Raw genomic sequence first — 17,939 nt, forward strand, 5'->3', positions numbered from 1 at the left:
TCCTCTGAGTGTCCATTTCCCTTGAAATATAGAAGAAAGGCTGAGGGAGAAAGGGAGGGCACAAGAATGGTCATTGCTTCTGTAGGTTCCCTCTGTTTTGAAGCCTCAAGCTACTTGGACCACAGCTCAGAGAGGCTTCCCTGCTAATGAGAACTGCATGCAACAGGGTGCCCTGAGATGCGCTCCTAGATTGCTCTCCTTTTGCAAGACAAAGAGAGAAGATGTTTGGTTGTTGAAAGAGAATTGGCATTACTCTACTAGGGTTGCTCATACGCATAGATATTCAGGGTAGGACTATCTGATTCCCTGTTATCCCAGCATCTGGATTCCAGGACCCTGGGCAGAAGGTCTCCATCATATTGCTCCTTCTTCACCATGCCACACCATGCCAACCCTGGATGCAAAACGCCCTGTCTTGCTTCCGGGTGGTGGAGAAGCGCATCCCTTGGTACTGGGCCTGTGGCAGCCCCTTTTGCCCCTCTGCTTCTGGCATTCCAGAAATAGCAAGAATGCTACCTTGTCTGGAACCTTGTGCAGGAGGAGTACCACAACTGGAGATGAGTTAGGAGTGAATGGGATGTTATAGTGTTTGGTAGGTCATAGAAAACGTGCGACAGGAAACCAGTGGGGTGTTCAGAGCAGAGGAGTGATATATTTCACATAGTAAAACGCCAGTCTGATGTGTTGATAATAGAGACAATGTAGTAACCGGGGTCCGATTGGAAAGGTATTACAAGAACAGAGGTGACAGATGATGTTGGATCATACCAGGTTGGTACATGTGGAAGAGGGTGAGAAGTGTGGAGATTCGGAGTCTATGTCCAAGGCAGAAATAACAGTATCCGTGAATGTAGGTGAGCGTGAAAAGAATCCAATGATGCTTCCAAGGTTTTTTGGTGTGAGCAAGAAGGATGGAGTTACTGTTTCCCAAGATGGGGAAAATATAGGTGGAGTAGGTTTATGGGAAGGCGAATCAGGGGCTTAGATCTGGGGATGATAGATTTGAATTTGAGGTGAATATTAGCCATCCAAGAGATAATTGAGTATATGAGCCTGGAGTTCAGGAACAGGACTGGGTTTGAAATATTAATATGTGGGTGGGATCAAAGTGATGGAACTGTGTGTGATTCTGTAGCAAGTGAACATAAGTAGGGAAGAGAAGGAATCTGAGAGTCTAAACCTAGAGCACTCTGATGCAGAGAGGTCAAATGCTACTGTTCATTCAAGTAATAGCAGCGCTGAAAATGAACATTAGATTTAGCAATGTGCAAGTCTTTGGGGACCTCGAGCAGACCTATTTCACTGTAATGCTGGGAATGAAAGCTTGATTGGGGTGAGCTCACGAAAAATGGGAGTGGAGAAAGTGGAGATATCAAAAATAGACACTGACTTTTGAGGAGCTTTGCCGTAAAGGGCAAACAGACATGATGATTCAGTCAATGGAGGGGATTCTGCAGTTAAGGTCGTTTCTTTGTTTGTTTCTCTCTTGTTTCGTTTTTAAGATGGGAGACTTTGCAGAATGTTTGTGTACTGATGGGAATCATTCAGTAAAGAAGGAAGGGTAAATGGCGATGCGGGAGAGAGCGCTGGGACCATCGCTGGGGCCAAGCATTTACGCATCCAGAAGGGGTGGAATCTAGTGCCCAAATAAAGAGCCAGGTTTTGATAGGAGTGTGGACAGTGCATCCATAGTATCAAGAGGGAAGGCAGAATATCTACTTTCAGATGCAAGTCGGTGGGAAGTCGTGTAATGCCTTTCCTTCCATGTTCTTAGTGTTATCAACCCAGACCGTGGCTTTTCAAGTAGTAGATGGAGGTTAGAGGAGAGAAGATAGGACGTGAACTGCAGGGTCTAAGATGAAGCGCGTGGGCTGGAGAAGAGTATGCGTTTGCATCGAGAACCCTACCATCTTTATGACACTTGTAGGCACAGGAGGTACGGTCGTGGAAATGCACATGTTTGGAACACGGGTTCACTTTTGTGCGTTTGGTAACTACATGGGGTGGGGGGTATCTGGTACCTGGTGCCCTTTCCAGGTCTCGGTGCAGGGAACACATATTTTGTTCCAAACACAGGCCTTGGTCGCCACAGGGAACAAAGCTGGCCTGACCACCCCTCTTCACCTGGAGGTACAGGGATGAAGGGCGAGGTGGTAGCATGTCGGGCCACCGAGCACCCTAGTGGCCTACTCCTCTGCAGCTAACACGCAATGTATTTTCCTCCCAAAAGTCAAACCCTCTCCAACAGACACTACACTACACGAAGCATTGGTGTCAAATGACCGATTCATCCTCTTACTTCTGGTTGCTATAGCGATGCGGGCAGGAGTTTTGCTCTATCAGTGAAAATGACTGGAAGCCTGTGAATGTGGGGGGGCGGGTATTGAAAGGGAAGTGGTGAGAATAATCTAATGCTCTTAAGGCCTTTGGCGATTAATAGCCTAATGTCATCCTCATCCCCCATGCCCCAACCAAGCTGTATCACCGCCATCACCAGAAAGCCGAGGAGCCAGATTGTGAACAGGGAACCTTAAACCACATGACATACGTTTCTGATCAGTTCCATTTCCCAGACAAATATACTGGGTTAGGAAGTCTTCACTTGCCCACATTCCAAGGCGTTCTCATTGTGCTCTATCTTACACTGCTTCCTCTAGTGGGACTGAAGGGCAGTGAGCACTATGAGTACCTTCTACGTGCCAGGTAACTTATTAGAAGCGAGGATACCCAGTTAGGGAGGGTATGCTACAGGTGTGGGTTTGGGGATATGGCAGGGGTCAGCCTAAGGGCATAAGCTCTTATGTCCAAACCTAAACTTTCATTCTTGACATGGTCAGTCCCTCCTCACTCCAGCCTCACTCTTTCTCCTTCCCTAGAGAATACGGGGGGCAAAGGTGAAGTGACAGGTGGGTGGTCAGCCGAAGCCCTGGGGAGCTCAGCTGCCTCTTCCTGCCAGCGAAGAGCTGCTTCGTTTTCGGTCCAGCAGTCTTGCTCTGCCTTCAATTTTCAAGACCCATAATCAGCTTTGAGTGTCAGTGTCTAGGTCCTCGGTGGCCTAATGGCCTGGCGGCTTGGTTGCCATGGCAATCCTGCCAAGAGGTTTCCCTACTAAATAAAATAAAAAGGGAGGTGGCCAGTCTCATGGAGTAGGAAAGAAGACAGGAAGGAAGAAGCTTTTTTCATCAGAGAAACTTCCACAGAGAATTTGGAGGATAAGCAAAGCACCCCAAGATTAGGACTCAGCGTGAACTCAGTAATTGACTCTGCCCATTACTCTGAATGTTATTTTAAAATTCCAGAGCAAGATCCTTGTGTTTGAGGTATGTTGGCAGGGAAGTACCAAGAATTTTCCTGAGGAGGGAAAGGGGCCTGAGTGCCCCACCCTCTGGCCTACTGTTTGAGGGCATTTCCCATGGTGACCGCACCCAAGTCCTTGGCTCCCTAGGACATAAGGAGGGGAGTGGTTTGCAGCTTCTCAGCTGCCCATTTCTTTCCAGCTGAGATCTGCCATGTTTTCCTTCCTGTGAGCCTCTCTCCTCCACCCAGTATTCTGGAATCTGTAATCAGCTTAAGTGTCTGATGACTCAGGCACAGCTTAATTGGCCCTAGCTTCTAGTTGCTATGGTGATGCAGCTGGTTCCTCTGCTCGCTAACTTAAAATAAGAGGGAACTCGATACCGGAGGGAAATGTTAGATCGGCAGGAGAAAATATTGTGAGACTAGCGAGAGTGATTGTTTCAAAATGGGAAAGAGGAGAAACGGGACAGAAATTTAAATGTAAAAGGAAAGTTGTAGAAGGTTCGCGAAAAAGAAATCTCGAGAAAGGAAATTACATGTGTGGTCAAGCTGAATAAGATCAAAATAAATTTAATCAAGTAAGTTAATTTAAATATCAAAAGTAAGCCGATGCAGAATTGGATCTTGCTAAAAAGAAGTATTGGTCTTCTACTGATACTGTGAAAAACTTTTCCACCTAGAAAGTGAAGATTCTGTTTTTTCATACAAGAATAAAGAATTAAGATTCTGTGTTTTATCAAAACAATCTCTAGTGTTTAAGTTGTCTTAATCAGGTCCTTGATTACTTAAAATCGAATCTCCTCAATAGTGACAACTAAGCATTGCTAACAATATATAAATTTCTGTATTTGTGTTTGAAATCTTTTATTATCACTTTTCTTAAATACATAATTAAGCATTGCTTCATGAAGACTTATGATCCTATTTAGTCAAATGTCCGAACCTTTTGATATATATTGACAAACTTTCCAAAATTTAAATTACAGAATCTTGACCTGGGAAGAATTTACACGTTTTTCATAAGGACTCCTGGAACACCTCAAAAGATTTGTTTTCTCTACTTACGTAACAGAAATAGTAAACTAATTAGGCTTAGTTTGGTAGGTTGAAATTACATTGAAAGCTTTGTCAAATAAGAAATAATATTGAGCTTTCTTTATGTTGTATTTGTATAAGTATATGTTATAAGTGCTCTAGAAATTAGGTGACATTCCTGGAAATCTGAGATGTCCTGACATAAGATGTCTGTCATTAAAACTGAGGCACACACTAAGGAGACTGAACCTGAGTATCAGATTGTGGCTCATGAGTATGGACTCCATTCTGTTTTTTCAAAAATGACTCCTCATTGCCAGACTTTTGCCATTCCGATGTCCTCGTAATATGGCAACGGTCTGCTCCTAAATCGGAGAAATTAAGATGGTTAAACAGTGGCTGTAAATTACATGAATAGTCGGGGCTATGGGAAACCCAAGACAGCCACTTGGTTCTTCCCAGCTCCCATGGTACATTTAAGCCGGACTTCATTCAGCAGCCACGCAGTTGGGGTTACCAATATGTTCTTGTTGCCGTATGTATGTTTTCTGGATGAGTTGAAGCTTTCCCTGACACACGGCTGATGCCTTCAAGGGACAAAGAAATTGTTAGAAAATGTTTCCCACTTGGGGTACACCTTCCACAATCTGTAGTGACCTTTGCTGAGGAAATCATACGAGCCTTGATGGACAGCCTTTTAAACTTCTTGGAATTATCACTTGACCATATCACCCTCGATTATCAGAACAAGGTCGAGAGGACTAATGGGAAAACTGCATTCGAGCAAAGCAAGTCTAATTGCATAGGACTGAATGAAATGGTGAAAACGGTTACAACTTTTCTGACTTTTTGACTGAGGTTGCTGATTTTTTTAATCTTTTATTTTCAGATAAAAGGAAACTTGTTTCTCTTAAACTACCTATGACTTAGGAATTGAGAAAATTATACCTTTATAAGCAGAATTGAAACATTTATTTTCTTCTCTCCACCTGATCCCTCCAGAACTGGAAAACTCTCAATGACTGAATATTAGTATTTTCATGGCAATATGTTTGTTTGCATAAATTCAATAAGAATGTGTTTTCTCTCTCTCTCCATATAAATATCTATATGTATATATATGTATGTGTGTGGATATTTTATAAGGTTGTGGAAATTGGAATGTTTAAGCAGGCTTTATATTTTAAAAAGTTGTGTCCATTTTAATCGATTGCATCTTTTTTATCTGATTGTATTGTGGAGATGGACATTGTGTCATCCTGGGGAACTGGAACATGAAGGCTGTGAGCTCTTTCCTCTCGCTAAAGGAGGGAAAGACTCTAGAAGGTCATAATCTTTGCACCCTTTTAGGTCCATGCATTTCTTTAATATCGCCAGAAATATTTACTGTTTGTACCATCTGAAATCTGACAAGATATTAAATGGGTTTAATAAGTTTTTTGAACTGAAATTTGGCCAAATTGGAAGCTCAAGATTCAGAGCCTGATATGAATTGTTTTTATTTGGAGCCCCTTCCCCAAGCTAAAATAAATCTATACACTCAGAGGGAAGGCAGCTAATTAGAGATTATGTAGTTACACAAGTAGGTCAACATAAGAAGTCACTTACTGTTCTATCCAAATGTTTGGAAATTCAATTTTATTATTAGTTTCAAGTACACAGTACACTGGTTAGACATTTATACAGTTTACAAACGATTCCCCTGATTGCTGTTCCTCTCCCCTGGCCCTCCGCCCAGCCATCACATTACTGCTGACTGTGTTCCCTGCGCCGTGCTCCCCATCCCCGCGACCATTATCAACTACTGATTTGTACTTCTTTAACCCTTCGCCCCATTCTCCCAGCCCCCCAAACCCCCATCCCCTCTGGCCATCACCAGATTGTCCTCTATGTTTGTGAGTCTGTTTTTGATTAGTTTGTTCTTTTTGTTCCTTAGATTCCACATATAAGTGAAATCATATGGTATTTATCTTTCTCTGTCTGACTTATTCACTCAGCATAATAACCTCTAGGTCCATCGATGTCATTGCAAATAGCAGGATTTCATTTTTTTTCACGGCTGAGTAATATTCCATTGCATATATGAACCATAACTTCTTTATCCAATCGTCTATAGATGGGCATGTAGGTCGCTTCCATATCTGGGCTATTGAATATTGGGGTGCATAGATCTTTACGAATTATTGTTTTGGTTTTCTTTGGATAAATATCCAGAAGTGCAATTGCTGGGTCAAAAGGTAGATCCGTTTTTAATTTTTTGAGAAACCTCCAGACTGTTTTCCATAGTGGCTGTACCCATTTGCAATCCCACCAACAGTGCACGAGGGTTCCCTTTTCTCCACGTCCTCGCCAACACTTGATGTTTTTCGATTTATTGATGATAACCATTCTTACAGGTGCGAGGTGATATTTCATTGTGGTTTTAATTTGCATTTCTCTGATAATTAGTGACCTTGAGCATCTTTTCATTTGTCTCTTGGTCATCTGTATGTCCTCTTTGGAGAAGTATGTATTCAGGTCTTCTGCCCATTTTTAATTGGTTTGTTTTTTGTTGTTGTTGTTGAGTTATATGAGTTCTTTATATATTTTATATATCAACCCCTTATCAGTTGTATTGTAGGTGAATACCTTCTCCAATGTTCTACCCACATTTTGAGAGCAATTGCTATTTACAAATTTTCGTGAAACCAGAATGCGGCTGTGGAGGCATTTTAAAGCCACCTATCTTTATCATCCCCCATACCTAAGACTGAAGGAAAAAATGGGAGACTAGGGTATTCATGAAAACACAGATTGCTTTTATGGCTCCAAGGCTCCCTTGCCAAGGACAAATAAACATCTTACGTGCTTCTTTAACAAATATTTATTAAGAGAAAGTGTTAGCTATGTACACAGGGATCCTTAATTTATTCCATCTGCCGGAAATACGGTCTGTGTTCAACTCTTCTTTTACATCATCTTGTCCATCCTATGGCAGTAATTTCAAAATGAGGGAGTGGGGGTTCAGAACAGTCACCCTGAGACGTGCTTCTCGGCTGTGCAGATTGGTTCGATCTCAGGGTAATTTTATCTTCAGGCTCAAGATAAACTTCTGCCTCTCACTTTAACTGCCCAGAAAAACTTGAATTAGGGGCCTCGCCCATAATAAGAGGTTGTTAGAAATAAGCTCTTTTGACTCGCTGCAGGGCAGGGCAAACTGTTATGCAGTGAACACCTGCTGTAAACCTCCCTCAGGGACCCTCTGAAGCCCCCGCGGCAGCTACCGCATCCCCAGCTCAGGACGCCTTACACGCCCGCCTCCTCCCTTACACACCCGCCTCCCGTTCTCTCTCTGCACCTCTCCTGCACGCGGGGTCTCTGAGCCCCACACGTGTGTGGGGTTCCCGTCCACATGTCTGTATTAAATTGGGTTATCGTTTCTTGGTCATCTGTCTCATCTCTATTTGATTATTAGACCAGGCAGGACAATCTTGAGCAAAGAATAGTTTCTTCGTCCCCCCAAATCTTAACTAGACCTATTGGGATCGTTTTGCAATGTATACAAATATCGAATCATAATGTTGTACGCCTAAAATTAATGTAATATTATATGTAGATTATACCTTAATTAATAAAAATCTTTTAAAAAAAGAATCAGCTCGAGACTTTGGCTAGAACAATTCCTGAATAAATTCGGATTATACTCATGTTGTCAATGGTGTGACAAATCCTATCAATGTAAGAAATGTCCAAGGCTGTATAGAATTTTCATGAGTCTATTTGAGCCAAACTGATGACATAAGTCAGGGAGGAAGCTCTCAAAGTTAGTCTTGAAAATAACAGTCGTGCAGCTTATTTTATGAATTTGAAATTAAGGAAGCAATGTAAGGTAGATTACATGGAGGTGGCAGAAACCAAGATGGGGATTGGATTACAAGTTGGGGGGATTGGGAGGCTGGGAGAATGGGGTGAAGGGTTAAAGAAGTACAAATCAGTAGTTGGTAGCTGGTCGCAGGGATGGGGAGCACGGCACAGGGAACGCAGTCAGCAGTAATATGATGGCTGGGCGGAGGGCCAGGGGAGGGAGGGAGCGATTGGGGGAATCATTTTATGAACTATATAGATGTCTAACCAATGTACTGAATACCTGAAACTAATTTGAATAAATAAATTTAGTTTTAAAAAAGATAGGTAACGATCTTGTTGACTACGGGCCCTCTTGAGGATGGTTAGTGGCTTATTTCAAAGGTCGTTAACCTAGGTCACAAACAATGGACAGGGCTGGTTTAAGGCAAAGATAAGCCTTTTAGTAAAGAAGTTACAAGCCTGGGGGGAGGGGGGTGACTGCTCACTGCGTCCTGCCCAGTCAGAAGTTTGTGATCAGAGCACAGTGTGAGGTTACCTTCCATAGGAGCCCTCCTTTTGCCCACATAGTCTATACAGTATGATGTTGATAATGCAGAATAAGATGAAACACTTTTAAATGTTGTTTGTGAACAGCTTTTAATGAATGGTGAAAATACTACATAAAACCGCTAGCAGTTATATAAGGCACTACACAAGTACACTAGTGGTCATTGCTGGGTGGCGGACTGGGGGTGATATTTGCCTTCTTAATTTCATTTGCTAAATACTCAACATTTATACACTCAGCATCTCGAGATTCATTTATTGAACAAAACAAGAAAGTTAAAATAAGCCCTACAGGAGACTTGGTACAATGGCTATAAAAAAAAGTCATAGGCAAGAAAGTTTACAAGCAGGGTAGCAATCAAGGACAGTAAACGAAACAAGTGGGAGCTACAGGGCCCCCTAAAAGAGACAGGCCTCGGCTGCCAAGCAGCTCGTGTTTTGATTCTGAGCAGCGTTTTTTTTTCAAACACAAGGGCGGGAGGGAGGCGCGGAGCTGCGACCGTCCGTGGCGCGATGCTGCCACCAAGCGGCCACAGTTTCACTGAGCCAGCGAACAGGTCCGCGGGGACATTTTCTTTGCGACCCAGAGCAGTCCAGAAAAGGACCCAACCAGGACAGTAGAAAAGGGAAAGCGACAGCAGCTCGAGCAGGGAGCCCAGGAAGCAGCTAGTGGGGGCACCGAAGAAGTCGCTGTGCAGTAGGGGCCGTAGGGCGGCCTCCTGAAGCCCCGCCCCGTACAGCCATAGCAACGGCACCCGGAAGTCCACTGTGCCAGCGACGCCCCTCGGGGCGGGAGCGCGCTGGCTGATGGGAAGTGTGGCCGTGTGTCTCAGGTTGTGTGGCATCGGGCGCGTTCTCTAGCACCCAGGGCCAGACTTTATTTTGTGGACAGTTTCTTACGTCCCTGTGGTGGCAGACATGACTGGGAAGAGTGAGAGCGAGGAGGGGGAAAGACGCTAGTCCTGAGACCCATTCTAAGAGTCACCTTGTCCACAAACATTCCAAAATAAATTAAAAGACAGTCTTATTCAAATATGATTTGCAAATCGAGGACATAGCCCTGGGTAAGAACCAAAGACATGTTCGAAAACGGAGGGTATGAGGCAGGGTTTTTAAAGGCAAATCTGTCAGGAGTCGATGATCAAAGAGATGACTTGCTAGAGGAAACGGGCTCATAAACTTACATTATTCGTTTTCTGATGGGTGAGGTCAACTGGATTTTTCAAGGTCAGCTGACTCAGTGGTCAGCAAGTGGGGTTGTTCGATGAAACAATGGGAAACATGATTAGGCATTTGTCAACGTCCTAGTTCTGGTTCAGGTTTGTACAACGAAAAGCTTTTGGGTTACTTATCAACAGAAATCCAATGGCACAGAGAAACTGTTCGTTCTGCAGGCAGTTTCCAAGTCCAAGGATCACAGTCACGCTCTGTAAAGCAGCCTCGGGATCCAAACTGTAAAAATGCAAATGTTCGGCCACAGTTATGATAGTAAAGTTCTTATAAGTCCTCAGTCTGGAGGAGAAATGCCAAGATCGACATGCGCATTCCCGACTGGACACGCACATTACTGCTGTACGGAGCTCCCAAGCCAGCTATGTCATGTCTGCCTTCACGCTATTTGATGGGAGATTTCTACTGCTCCTTTAGTTTGTGGGTCCAGATCTGGGTGCTTGAGTGGAACTAGCCCTGGAACCCCTCTTAAGGGTATCACCCATCCAGCCATCCACACATCCGTTCATTCATAAAACAGATATTCATTGAGCACCCATTATGTACCCGACACAGTTTTAGACCCTGAAGACCCAAACCACTTAAGAACACAAGAGGTCTGTTCTCAGGGATCGTTCCTTCTAATGGGTGGAGACAGAAAATAAATAAATTACTGTGTTAACTTCAGATAGCGGTAAGTGACACTTAGAAAATAAAATGGGGTGATGTGACAGAAACGAATGCGATTTTTTTTGCTGGGTGGTCAGATTTGGCTTCTTCAAGGTAATGACAGTCGAGGATATTAAGGAGTGGTCCTGTATGGTGCTGATGATGACACTGAGAAGAATAAAAGCTTCTTCCTGGTTTTTACACTGTTTCATGCCTTATTAATACATTAGATTAACACCAAATACAGAGCTACCTGCAGTAGCTCCTGGACTGCCTAAGCCAGTATCAGGGTAGAAAATTCTTATAGACGGCCTCAGGGGATGAGGACCAGGAAGAGCATGGACAACCAAAACTGCTATGTTAGGGCCTTGAGTACTTAGGTTAAAGTCCTCTTTCCACTGAACTCCAGAGAGCACAAAAGGTGGGGAAACCTGGTTCTGTCCATCTTTGTGGCCTGCTGTCCCTTGTGGTGTCCTTTATCTATGGGTCCAAGGATCTTATCCTTTCAGATTAGGTCACTGTGAGGCTTTGCTTTGTTTTAATGGAGGAGTATGTCACAGATGTGCCACCATCCAACACAACAAGCGAAGACAAGGTTCATCCTCTATGTTCTGAATACTGAAATTTAGGATTATCTATAAATTTTGCTGCTGTTGTTTAGTTTGTGTGTCTGATTGTTCACTAACTTACCCCAATAGTGCCTGGCATGTAGTAGGTGCTCAATAAATGCTTGTTGAATGAATATATATTACCGACATCCTCCATCGTTACTCAGTTGTTTTTAATCCAGAGAAGAATGAGAGAGAGATGTTAAGGCCGCCCCCCACCCAAGTGATCTTTCTCTCAATTTCCTGTTATGGTTGCAGGTAAAAGACCAATAGGGTTTCTTGGAATTCTCTTCATATTCACGTGTTATGCATTGATTTGGCCATCATCTTGAGACTACTCTTCCATTTTACTGTTGTCTAATGAGCTCCTGGTCAGGCCTCCACATTCAGTAACATTCAGCATCTAGGTCGGATTGAAGAGGAATTTTCCACTCAAATGGCTAACCTTGTAATCAGCTCTATGCCCTGCTTCTGTGGACGTGCTTGCTGCATAGGCCGAAGGGCAGAGTGATCTCAAGATCAACGGAAGACTCCCCCTCCCCTATGATTGTTCTGTCTCAATAACAGACATGTTTCCCAAATTCCCGTTCGAAAATCTCATGTCGTGTAACTGCCCGTAGCCCATAGCCACTCCTGCGGTCTGGAACCATCCGAGGACAAATCAACCAAGCAGCCCATGTCAACTGTAACAGCACGAATATAAAAGCAAAGTGGCCCCTGAGCTCGGGGCCCAGATCTTCAGAGCGCTAGCTCTTCTGGGACCGCCGGTGTAATAATCCTGAGTTCTCCAGCTCTCCGAGTGCTGCTTGGTTTCTCGCCGGTCTTGTTTCACATTTCTGCAGCAGGATTATCCATCTTAAATTCAGACCTCTGGATTACATACGGACTACTACCATTGCAAAATCATGTCCTCTGGTGTTAGCGATTCCCTGAAAATGTCCCTCTATCTCCTTGTTAGGTTGCTTTTCCCTCTCATCTGAGCTACTATGCTGGACTTCTCAAGACATTCTTCTCAAGACCAGACTTTCACACATTTCCTTTTGCTCTTAGCTGCCCTCTTGTGCTCCACAGAGAAAACGTAAAGCATCTGGAGGGAGCATCTCAATTTCCTGTTTTGGCTGCCTGTCTTCATTCAGTTTTTCTGGAGATTCACCTAGCTCACCCTCCAGGACAATATTTTACATAAGGCCAATTCCTCAGAACATTTAACTCTCTGTAAATCTAAAATAATAATTTTAAAAGTCCGTGAGGTTCTTCAAAAAATTAAAAGTTAATCACCACATGAACCAGCACCCCCACTTCTGCGTATAAGTCCAAAAGAATTGAAAGCAGGATCTTGAAGTGATATCTGCACACCCAAGTTCATAGCCATATTATTTACAATTGCCAAAAGGTGGAAGCAGCCTAAATGTTCATGAAAAAATGAATGGATGAGCAAAATGTAATATATCTATATTTACTTAAAAAAGGGAAATACTGTCAAATGGCAACAACATGGATGAACCTCGAGCACATTATACTAAGTGAAATGAGCCAGTCACAGAAGGCCAAATACTACATGATTCTACTTACTTAAGGTATCTAAAGTAGTCAAATTCATGGAACTAGAAAGTAGTATGGTGGTTGCCAGGGGCTAGGGGGAGGGGAAATGGGGCATTGTCGCTTAACTGGTGCAGAGTTTCAGTTTTGCAAGATAAAAAAGTCATGGAGGTGTGTTGCATAGCAATGTGGATACATTTAACACTATTGAACTGTATACTTTAAATGGTTAAGATAGTACGTTTTTTAGGTTATGTGTATTTTACCAGAATTTTAAAAAGTCCTTGGACCTTATGTGTCTTTTTAGCTTCAACTCTTTGGCAATTTTCAGTGGTAATTGTCATCTCTCCTTTAACTCCCACTTGCTTCTCAACCCACTGCCATCCAAAATCTACACTTAACGTTCTTTCAAAACTGCTCTTGTTAAGGTTGTTGATGACCTTTCAATATTTCTGGGCTTAGCGCACTCAGTGCAGGTGTTAGACACTGTTCGTCACTTCCTACTGGAAGTTCTCTTATCCTTTGGCTTCTGTGAGACTCAGTCTCCCTTGGTTCTTTGCTGATGTCCCACTGACAAATTTTTTTTTTTTGCTTTTTTTTTTTTTTGCCGTTTCTTCTTCATAAATAGTTCTGTCCTTGGCCTACTGCTTTTTGTGTTTTTAGAGTTCTTCATAGTTTCCTTGGGACAACTCAATTAAACCTAAAGTATTAGCTGTCATATTTACATCTCTGATCAGGTCCTCCTCTGACTAGTCAATGCTATCTGAATGTCCCTTAAGCTCTTCAAATTCAACTCCTCAAATTAAACTCGTGGTCCTTTTTGTAGCTCAACGAAATTCATCCCCAAATCCTATTGTGAATAGTGGGAGTCCTACTGGAATCCTAATTCTTCATTATCCTACAGATCCAATTGGTCGAAAAGTCCTATTGATTCTATTTACCTTATTAATTCTCAAACTTATCCAGTGCCTTCGAAGTTGGTCTTTCTGCCTACAATTTTGCCTTCCTCAAATTTGTCTTCGACACTTGTGTTTCAGCGATCTTAAAATTTAAGTGTGATAGTGAGGCCGTCCATTCAAAGACCTTCAGTAGCTTCCCACTGCTTTTAGGGTAAAGTCTTAACTCCCGAATATTCAACATACGAAGCCCTTTCAATCTCCCCAAAACATAGATTGCTACATTCTTTCAACAGCTGTGTGGCGCCTGCACAAATGGAGGGTGTGAATTCAATTCTCTGCCTGGCACTCAGTGCAGTGGGGATGAGAACGCTGCATTATTTGTACTCCGGTTTTTCACATGATCCTCACTCATACTACCGAGCATCCATTTCTCTCCGAGGCCTCGAGCAGCCCAGACGACGTAGCAACGCAACACCTTGAAGTTCGCACCGGGCGGGTGGGGAGGGGCGGGGCCTTCCGCCTCCGGGCGAGGGAGCGTGTGCGCAGGCGCAGGCGCCGGGAGCCACTCTTGCCAGGTCCTCCCTTTCCAACAAGTACGGAAGGAACTTCCATAAAGTCATTTCCGGGAAGCGGGGTCGCGCTTTGTTCGCTGCAACATGGAGGCGAGTGGCGGAGCCGATGAGGCGGTGAGACGCTGTTCCGTGGTCGGGTGAATGGGAAAATCGAGCCGGGTCTGGCCTTGAACTCTCCCCCAAACTTTTTTCCTTCCCAGGTTTCCGGGGAATTGGTGTCGGTGGCTCACGCTCTTTCTCTCCCCGCCGAGTCTTATGGCAACGATGTGAGTATGACTCATCCGCAGCCCCCGTTCACCCCGCCAGCCCGCGATTTCTGCAGGGCCGGCCACGGAGTCGTAACCCTGCCCCGATATCTTCTGTGGACGCTCTGCACGCCCTCCAGAAACCACGCCTTTCCATTCTCATCTCTTGGGTCCACAAACGCAGGACTAATGTCCGTAGAATTACTTCACTAACATCGCTGCCCTCTGGAACCCCCTGTGAAGCGTTTAAATATCTCTGCCCGGGGCGCAATCCATATCAATTAAATCAGAGTATCTGGGAGGTGAGACTCAGGAATCCGTGTTTTTAAAAGTCCCCGAGTGATTCCACCTTGCGGTAAAGTTGCAGTGGCTTACACTGTGTCTGCTTTACATTCTTCAGGAGAAACCACATGATATGTTTTGAGGTACGAGATACAGGGCCGTGAGGACAGTGGTAACGCTCAAGTAACTTGTGATGTGTTAGATGAATGAATGGCTCAGGGCATGAGACACAAAGCAGTTTAGCTGAAAAAGAAACCTCGGAGAACCCAGACAGTAGAGGAAGACTTCACTGACCTAGTGGATCTCAGACCGTATCCTCAAACTGTAGGTGGACGAAGTACACGAATTGGCAGGCAAGCAAAGGGCGTGGAGGTAAAAATGCAAATGGCTTCTTCTGGGGTCAGTGACATAGACCCCTCCATATGAAGTGGGCGATCCCAACAGATAACCAGGGCTTTTATGTCCTTACCATCAACTGATAACTAAGATGGTGGGTAACGCTTATTTATAAATTACCGTGCTTCATGATATGAAGCTTCTAAGTGTTATAGGATGGGGAATTTGCTGTCAGATAAACACGGATGATTATAACATGTCACGCTCTTCAAAGCGAAGAGTAATTTCACTTCCGTTTCGTTCTCTCAACAAGTCAGTCGTGTGCGTTTATTATTTCATTTTTACAATATTGAACCCAGTCTTGAGAAGGCCATTTACTGTTTTATTTAGTCCCTCACATTTTCACTAACTTTCGGAAAAATATGGCCAGTGGCTCATTCTGTTTCTTAGACTACAAAGATAGTTTCTTTTGTTTGTCATGAGAACAGAAGAATTAGTGTCCAAAGCCAGTAGTCCAGTTTTTATCCTTTGACAATAATGCCAAGTTTGGCAGCCCTCCTGAGCATCCGCAGACTGCCCTAATTTGTTCTCTGGTAGCAAGGCTGGGAGATTGCTGACCAGGCATTCTTTACTCCTTCGTAGCCTGATATCGAGATGGCTTGGGCCATGAGAGCAATGCAGCACGCCGAAGTCTACTACAAGGTGAGTCGTCTGTCTTCGTTGTTAAGCGGGATTAAACATGTACTCGTACTGTGTGGTTTTCTGCTAATCATTATTCTCAGCACGTTAAACAGTGGTGTTTTGGAGATAATTTTTCTTGCTGTAAGATCTTACCTTTAGAGGACAGGACTGTAGAAACAAATTCTGTTTTGACAATAAGGACTTGTGACTCTTTGCCTAGAGTTATGTTGCTAACTGACAAAAGGTTGCCTGGCATTTAATAAATGTTCCTCAACTGAATAAACGGTCCACAGAGGGCAATAACCAGGCAGGACTAGGGCCGAAAGTGTTTGAATTGGTGGAAGGGAATGTAGTATATTATGGCCCTTCACAACTATGTCACGATTCATCCACAACCTAGGCTGTCCATACCTTCTGATGAACTCTTCTGCCCTGAGACCCATAAGGATTTTCTGGGGGTGGCAGAATAGAAGTGTAGTACATTGGAGACTAGCATTTATCTGTTGTCTTATTGTCTGCAGCTGATTTCATCAGTTGACCCACAGTTCCTGAAACTTACCAAAGTGGATGACCAAATCTATTCTGAATTTCGGAAAAATTTTGAGAATCTCAAGATAGATGTATTGGACCCAGAAGAGCTCAAATCGGTATCAGCTAAAGAGGTAAGAAATCCCTCTCTTAAACATTGTCTAGCATCTGACCAACAGTTATTGATTGTGAACGCGTTTTTATACATTTAAATTCGGAAAGGGAGTTCAAGGAAAATATGTAAAGAACCACCGCTCTTATGTAGTTATCTAATAAGTTACGAATGTGTTTCTGGTTCATGAGTTTTTTATATTCATTGAATCTATTTTTCCTCCTTTTTGACTTTGACATTACATCTTTGAACACCCAGCCCTTTCAAGGGAGGAGGAATAAATTGACTTACGTGAGTAGCTTAACCAGAGTGTTTGGAGGGAAGACTGGCAAAGAGGGTCCAGGGAGGTATTTGGATTCTCTGGATTTCAGTTGACAGTATCACAGGCCATGCCGTAACTACGTGAAAAACTTGCGTTTTGCATCGCTTACTTGACTGTCTTGTACTTTTACAGAGTGATAAAACTCTTTCAGTTGGAGAAAAAATGTCCCTAAGAGGAGGCCCTTGGCTTTTTAATTCTGTAGTCAAGGATTTAAGTATCTCCTCAGGTGAAAATACTATCCGTACTGAGAAATACTAGTCTGTAAAACCACAGTAGAGAGCACAGAAACTCGCTGCGCTAGTCTCTCTCACTATGGTCCTTTTCCTCACTGGGGAAGTAGAAGCCACTCTGCTGGTTTGATTTCACCAATCTGTGTCATCAGTCAGCTAAGGTCTCTCTTTTTGCCTTTATAGAAGTGGAGGCCATTCTGTTTGCAGTTTGATGGGGTTATAGAAGACTTCAACTATGGTACTTTGCTGCGACTGGATTGTTCTCAGGGCTACACTGAGGAAAACACAATCTTTGGTGAGTTTCTTGCCTCTGGAATTGGTTCTGTGTAAGATGAATGAGGAATCTGGTTTTCGTGATGCATCGGTGACATAGATAGATCACGTTACTGTTTCTTCAGTAACTGTGAGATAGTTAAGTATTTCAGCCTCATTTATTATAGGACTAGAATTTCACATGTCTGAAACTTAATGACTGTGCTGGAGTACTTTGCAAGTTAGCTCAGCTTTGTCAGTAGATTTCCTTTGGGTTTACAAAAGTCACTGTGACTAGGGCGGTAATCAGTTCTGTTCACCTTTCAGCCCCCAGGATACAATTTTTTGCCATTGAAATTGCTCGGAACAGGGAAGGCTATAACAAAGCAGTTTACGACAGTGTTCAGGACAAAGAAGACAAAGGGGCCAACAATGGCGAAAAAGAGAAAAGCGACAAAGGAGAAGAGAAAGAGAAAAAAGCCAAGAATGGAGTCAATGAAAGCGACGAAATAGCTATGTAAGGTAGACAGGGGACAGCACTCTAGAAACTGTGACTCGGCGGAGTCTACAAGTACCATGATGTTACTTGCACAGAACCCTACGGTTAAAGGTACGCCCTGTGCAGTCGAAGGCCATCTTTCTAGCCTAATAATCAGGAGCTGTTCTGATTGTTCTCTTGTAGGAATTGGCTTAAAGGCTATTAGTGGAGTCATAGTGGATTGTTTCTTGTT

At 43.5% G+C, this 17,939-nt stretch overlaps 1 protein-coding gene across 1 annotated transcript; it reads left to right on the top strand.

The window, feature by feature from the left end:
- Positions 1–14,187: 14,187 nt before the first annotated feature.
- Positions 14,188–17,939, top strand: PBDC1 (polysaccharide biosynthesis domain containing 1). Its single transcript, XM_006917045.3, has 6 exons — positions 14,188–14,334; positions 14,421–14,486; positions 15,726–15,785; positions 16,286–16,426; positions 17,140–17,251; positions 17,536–17,939. Exons 1-6 carry the CDS (start codon positions 14,305–14,307, stop codon positions 17,727–17,729), a joined length of 603 nt encoding a protein of 200 aa, XP_006917107.1. The 5' UTR covers positions 14,188–14,304; the 3' UTR covers positions 17,730–17,939.

This window comes from Pteropus alecto, unplaced genomic scaffold (genome assembly GCF_000325575.1).
Source record: "Pteropus alecto unplaced genomic scaffold, ASM32557v1 scaffold587, whole genome shotgun sequence".
NCBI classification, from domain to species: Eukaryota; Metazoa; Chordata; class Mammalia; order Chiroptera; family Pteropodidae; genus Pteropus; species Pteropus alecto.